At 34.0% G+C, this 6,801-nt stretch overlaps 1 protein-coding gene across 1 annotated transcript; it reads left to right on the forward strand.

The window, feature by feature from the left end:
* The first annotated feature begins 4,707 nt into the window (after positions 1–4,707).
* Positions 4,708–6,176, forward strand: LOC115975822 (ribulose bisphosphate carboxylase small chain, chloroplastic-like). Its single transcript, XM_031096826.1, has 3 exons — positions 4,708–5,120; positions 5,414–5,548; positions 5,707–6,176. The coding sequence occupies exons 1-3, from the start codon at positions 4,938–4,940 to the stop codon at positions 5,935–5,937; spliced, it is 549 nt and encodes a 182-aa protein (XP_030952686.1). The 5' UTR covers positions 4,708–4,937; the 3' UTR covers positions 5,938–6,176.
* The last annotated feature ends 625 nt before the right edge of the window (positions 6,177–6,801 follow it).

Here is a 6,801-nt window from a genome sequence, read left to right on the forward strand (position 1 = left end):
CCATTTTGGTGACTTGTCAGTCGCGAGCCAGTCGCGAGATCCAATCATGAGGCTCTTCTTGAATGCACACTTCTTGAGCTTTCTTCACACTCTCTCACACACTACCCTTACATAATTCCCACCTAAATACAGGGTATCTAATTGCTAAATTACAAGCAAATTTGGCATGGAATAAAGCCAACACATGATTGAATAAATTCAACCTTACATGGTTAATCAATTGTTCATTACAATGACATTTTGTGTGTGTGTTAATTTAATTGAGTTTTGTTTTATAGGGAAATATTATGTAGTTGATTCTAGATACCCAATGATGAAAGACTATTCGGCACCATACAAGAGGATACCTTACCATCTTCATAATTTTCGAAAGAGAGGTGGAAGACCTAAAAGCAAACATGAAAAATTTGATCATGCTCACTCATTTCTTCGACGTGTGATTGAGTGCACTTTTGGTCTATGGAAGAATAAATAGAGAATTATCAGAAATATGTCATCTTTTTCATTCCATATCCAAATACTTATTATATTTGCTATTATGGCTCTTCATGATTTTGTTAGACTAAATGATAGGGATGACAGGGGCTTCAATAATGCCAATCGAGATTCAATTCCTACGAGACAACATAATAGTGAAGTAAGCAATAGTTATGAGCAGAACATAAGATCTTTAACAGACCTTGAGATGTTGGTTCTTCATGATTCCATTGCTAATTCCATTTAGAGGGATAATAATTAGTAGTTGTCTTTTTTATTTTTTATAATATCATGTAGTACAATTTAAACTTGGATTATTGGTATGGATTTAATCATCTTTTTACATTATCATTTTGTGCTCCATGGTGATGAAATTTTTTGAGATTTAATTAATATTGATAAGAAGTTATTAATAGTAATAACAAATAATTATGACACTAAAAAAAAACTAACACAAACATTATTAAAATAATACCAATAATATATTTGTTATTATTATTATTAAGAAGTTGATACAATGTTTGAAATAAACTCCCTTATATATACATTGCAATTTTTTGTAATTGACAACTCAAACCGCCACTTTTTTAAGTGCTAGTCAAATACTCAACTTTTTCAAAAAATATTTTTTAACAGCTTTTACCAAACGCTCTGCTTTTTAAAAAAGTTCAGTTTCATACTATACTTTTTGAAACCACCACTTTTTCAAAAAATACTATATAAAAAAGCTGAACCAAATTCACCCTTAGTTGATATGTTCACCAAACCTTCTCTACCAAGTTGCTTGCGTGATCTTGTCTCCAAAGTCAAGTTGGTTACACACAAAGAATCAATGTACAATTGTTAGTCTTTTCATTCCCCCAACAAGATCATTGTGCATGCTGCTAAGCATAGAAGCCTGCACACTGATCTTTCTTAAGTTTGATTGGTTTCCATGTCACGGTGGTTTTGGATGGTATTCCCTTGTTCAAGTTGGGTCAATTGGTCAAGATTTCTAAGACTTCCTAATTACTAAGCGGATACTAGATCTTCCTATGCCACGTCATAGTTGGCCTTTTCCAGTTTCTCTACCTTAGTTAGGTTAGCAAATACATTCTAAATCTGTTTTCACTACACGTATTACGCAAGGTTGACATTAGCACATACTCAATTTTATTCAAAAATCCAATTAGACCATATTATTCCTTCCCACATAATATTCCTTTGTGTTCTTATACTCTTACAGGAAGTAGAAAACATCCTAATTGCAGCTCTGTTGGATTCTAACTCCTAACATTTTAATTTTTATAGTCCTTTGGCATAGTACTCCGTCTATTAATTTATATTGATACCGATTGAAAGGGGTTTTCCATTTTTTCTTTCCTACGAGAAAAAGAAAATTATGTATCCTTTTGAAAGTTATTGATGGCTATACAATATAAGAGCATTAGCATTGATGAAGCTATATTGCCAAATTGCTATTTTTAGCACCACAAATAACAACAACTAAGCTACATCAATAGTGTTATTGTTAAAAATTTTAACAAGCTTGCTATATGCCATCTTTGGCAGTCTACTGGAGCAACAAAGGGATAGAAAAAATATTTGTTTATTCTTTGTCTTTCTCTTCTCTCATCAAAAAATCATTCTCTCTTTTTCCTCTCTTTCTCTCTCCAATCTTCTCTCCTTTTTTCCTTCCTTCTTTTTCTCTCCTGTGCCTCCCCCTTCTCCCTCTTGACTGAACCAAGCCTTTCTTCTCTTCATTCTTGCCTTTGGGTTCATGGTGTGGGTCGGTGTGGTGGGTTCGTGATGTCCTCTCTCTCTCTCTCTCTCTCTGTTTTTAATGTCAATGGTTAGGTTATGTTGGTTTTGGTTGTGGCAATAGTGGTGGTAGGTTGTTGATCGGGCTGTAGGTTGAAATGGATGTGGTGGGTTGTTGATTGAGTTGTGGGTCACATCATGGGTTGCAGTGGTGGTGGGTTGTTGTGGGTGTGGTGGGTTATCTTATGATAGTTGGGATGGATTCCAATTGGGGTCGTTTGTGATGTGTTGGTGGTCGGTGGTGTTGTGGTTGGTGGGTTTGTGGTGAGTTCCGATTGGGGAAGAAAGGTTTGGTAGGTCGGCTTGTAAAATCCAAATTCTGAAACGTTAGGGTGTAAAATCCAACTTCTAACTTCTAAAACTTTAGAGTGTAAAATCCAATCACCCCCAAACTTTAGAGGTGCAATTTGTAATTTACCCAAAAAAGAATAAAAAATGTAAAAAAAAAATGAATATTTAAATGAAGTGCTAAAAAAATAGAACCATTGATATTTGGTGTGTTATAGAGTGGTGTTAAAATAGATAAAGTGAGTTTTTAAGTGGCCTTTTTATGCATGTTTATTTGGGAATTCATTTCCAACTCTCCATAACCTCCACCTCTTCAGATATTTTAGAGAAGTGATAATGGTCTCTCATTCCTACCCTTTTTGTTTTAGGGAAAAAGGGAAAGAAAGAAAGGAAAAGACAAGACAAGCAATGGGCCTAGACAGATTTTCTCTTCATGCCATAACTAATTAAGTTCAGCAACAGGCCCTTTTTGTTTTAGGTTAAAAAAAACAAAGAAAAAAAAGAAAGAAAGAAAGAAAGAAGGGAGAAGACAAGCAACCTATAGAGATTTTCTCTTCATGGCTTCATGCCATTACTAATTGAGTTCAGCAACAGGCCAACTAGTAGAATGGCGTCAAAAAATGAATACAAATGCATGGTGCTCGAATGTTCTTGGTATTGTATTCTATATATTGTAATTCGTCCTCATTTTATTTTGATATTACTAGTCTACAAGTTGGACTCTAGTGGACACCAAACTGTCAACATAGAGAATTTTTTTTTTTATTGAAATAATTTATTATGGAAGGTAAATGTTTCCGAACTAATAGAGTAACTCTGAAAAAGGCATCGCAAGTTTAGAGTAAGTTGGAAACCAATGTATGAACACAAAGAAATACCTAGCTATCCATGCACTATTAACACATTTTGAGTTATTATAGGTGGTCTTGTTGACTCGAAGTCACTAACCTAACCCCAGAAATGATCAATATGTTGTCGGCCGGTATATATAACCTTGCAATTCTCACTATTTTAATTTACTTTTATATGTTATTAGTCCATAGTTGGGGGAGGGATGATTTGAATTGTAGATATCTCTATTAAAAATACTAAAAAATATGTTTGTTGAGTAATGAGACTCTTGGCCAATCATCATCCATTTATAAAAGTTGTATGAAGTTTCACTATACACATATAAAGTCTTTTCACATGGGAAGTAGCTACCTATCAAAATTCAAAAGTAATTTTGTAGATTTTTACGAAGATGACTCTTAAACTTTGACATGAGTTTCAAGTCTAATTCTTATAATTTCAATTTTAGCAATTGTCTCTTGAATACTCGAAGAGTTGAAAGCCCAATCGGAGAAGCTCTTGGTAACAGGATTGTGGGTTCTTGACTAGATATGTCTATAGTGCCACAGTTGTCAAACCTAAGGCGGATGTAAGGATAACTACTAAAGAAAGTGAAGAAAATAAAAACATAAAAAATAAGACTGCTTAAATTTTAACCAAAAAAAAAAATATTAATAAAAAATTTGATTTGTCACAAGTCTAATATTGCGAGAGTATATTTTTCAAAATAAAAGTCTAAGAACCAAATTGATATTCATGTCAAAGTGTAATGGTGACATCTATAAACAACCACACAAAAAAAAAAAAAAAAATCATGTAAGTCTTTCAACTTTTCAAAATGGGAGGACTTAATTAGTACTATCGATTGGTGAGATTGTGTGAAATAAGTTTGACAAGTACATACATATCATATTAACTTGTAGAAATACTCATGCAGGTAGCATTTACGCTGATTATTTACTTCTTTTTTACTTGAAAATGTTTTGCCCCGACCTCATTGTAGGTCCAAAATGGCTTGCAATGTCCCAAGATGAACTTGACTTGTTCAGCTAAGGGACCAAGGGCAATATTTAACTTGACACAGAGAATAAGTCCGAGAAGGTGCCTATCAAAAAAAAAAAAAAAAAAAAGGTCCGAGAAGGTATGGTCTTAAACGGGCAGTACATTATTACATAAGATGAGGGCAAAGTCTGAAAGAGAACGCAAGGAAAAGGCTGACTGACCAGAAATAAACTTAACCACCATCACTCATTCTTGCCCTCTTGGATGAGATAAGATTATGTAGCTCCTGCCACGTGGCACTGTCATTGTGGTGCTTAACGATAAGGCTAGATTCAAAAAAATTCCTCTTTCATGTGGCCATAATGGTGTAATGTCATCAAGTATACGATCCAATGGTCAAATTTTGTTTGAAATTAAGTCCATCAATTTGTGACCATAGGATATGAACTATACAATTTATACCATTATATATAGGAAGTGAGAGTAGAAGCTTTGCAACTCTAGCAAAGGATTTTGAGAAGTAAAGAAGAAAGAAAGAAATGGCTTCCTCAATTCTTTCCTCCGCTACCGTTGCCCCCGTTAACCGGGCTACCCCGGCTCAAGCCAGCATGGTCGCACCATTCACTGGCCTCAAGTCTAACGCAGCCTTCCCAGTCACCCAAAAGACCAACAATGACATCACCTCTCTTGCAAGCAATGGTGGACGAGTGCAATGCATGCAGGTACCTTATGAATTTGAAGCTAGAATAAGTATTTATGAATTGAAAATAATATAGAAAGGTTGCATGTAATACGTAGGCATGTTTTAGTTGATACATTTACCAATTTTAAAAGTACTTGTGATATTTCTAAGAGTGTACCTAGTTTGTCATGATTTTCACTCAATTAAATTGCAAGAATAATATATACTGTAGTTGAAAAAACGATAACCAAATTGTATATATATATATATATATATATATATATATATTTTGAAATTGTTTACTAAATTAGATTAAACTTTGTTATATTGCAGGTGTGGCCTCCACTTGGAAAAAAGAAGTTTGAGACTCTTTCCTACCTTCCACCACTTACTCCTGATCAATTGGCTAAGGAAGTAGACTACCTTCTTCGCAAGGGATGGGTTCCTTGCTTAGAATTTGAGTTGGAGGTCATTGAAGTTCTCTTTATCATTCATTTTCATTAACTTATATATATATATATATATATATATATGTTTCTAATTAAGTTGATTAGAATAACACAAAATTTATATACATATACATGTGGTTACTGATGGTTAACAATTGAATTATTATGTGTATGTAGCACCCCTTTGTGTACCGCGAGAACCACAAGTCACCAGGGTACTATGATGGACGCACCTGGGTGATGTGGAAGCTTCCCATGTTTGGATGCACCGATTCCTCTCAGGTGTTGAGGGAGCTTGAGGAGTGCAAGAAGGAATACCCCAGTGCCTTTGTCCGAATCATTGGATTCGACAACAAGCGTCAAGTGCAGTGCATCAGTTTCATTGCTTACAAGCCTCCTGGCTTCTAAGATGTTTATTATCATTCTCTAAATGTACCCTTTTTGAGGGTCGGTTTGTTTAAATTGTATTTTTAGGCTTTCAAAAGACATTTCTGTTTCATTTTCGAGACAATTCGCTCTGTTTTGAATTTGTGTTTTTCAGATTTCCCATGGAATGGATGACAACTGATTAATAAAATTGGCTAGTTTCTTGCCAATTCCATGGAGGAACTCTTGCTATCAAGTTAAACTTTTGTCTGTGACTGAAATAGCTTTCTCTTCTTTTCTTTTCTTTTCTCTTCAGCTATGTTGTGTATTTTTTTTTTTTCCCTTTTTTGAATTTTGTGTGATGAATTTCAGGTATATTTTGTTCTCTGCTTAGTTTTATTTTCTTCATTTTCCCACATGTATCAAATGTTGAAGAAATGCATCAGTTACACTGAATAATTTCAACTCATTTTATATTGTCTGATGCTCCTTGACATACAATATAAGTTTTTGATGAAAATCAATGACTAGGAATATGTCAAGTTAAATCTGAAGGATTACAGGGGAATGTGAATTCTCCATTGTATTATAAATGTTTAGACGGTCAGATACAGATTCTATTGCAAATTTTCACCTAAAATTTTCATAGCCAAACACATATCTAAATTTTGCTTTATCTAATAATTACCTACAAAATTTGAATTGGAAGTCATGGAAGAAGAATGATTCCTGCTGAAACATATAACTTTTCCATTAGAAAATCAATTCTTAAGGCCTATATCAGGTGCCCGATTTGAGATTGAAAGTCATGCTGAAAATGTATACTAATATTTGGCCCTCTTATTAAGACTCCTTTAAAAAAAAAGAAAAAAAGAAACATGCAACTTTTCAATTTGATACATGAAC

The sequence above is a fragment of the Quercus lobata genome, chromosome 2 (assembly GCF_001633185.2).
Source record: "Quercus lobata isolate SW786 chromosome 2, ValleyOak3.0 Primary Assembly, whole genome shotgun sequence".
Lineage (NCBI taxonomy): Eukaryota > Viridiplantae > Streptophyta > Magnoliopsida > Fagales > Fagaceae > Quercus > Quercus lobata.

Excerpts from the sequence above, each read along its gene's own strand:
- LOC115975822 (XM_031096826.1), top strand. The coding sequence starts at position 4,938 with ATGGCTTCCTCAATTCTTTCCTCCGCTACCGTTGCCCCCGTTAACCGG. Across the intron at positions 5,121-5,413 it reads GACGAGTGCAATGCATGCAG|GTGTGGCCTCCACTTGGAAA; the intron begins GTACCTTATGAA and ends GTTATATTGCAG. Across the intron at positions 5,549-5,706 it reads GCTTAGAATTTGAGTTGGAG|CACCCCTTTGTGTACCGCGA; the intron begins GTCATTGAAGTT and ends ATGTGTATGTAG.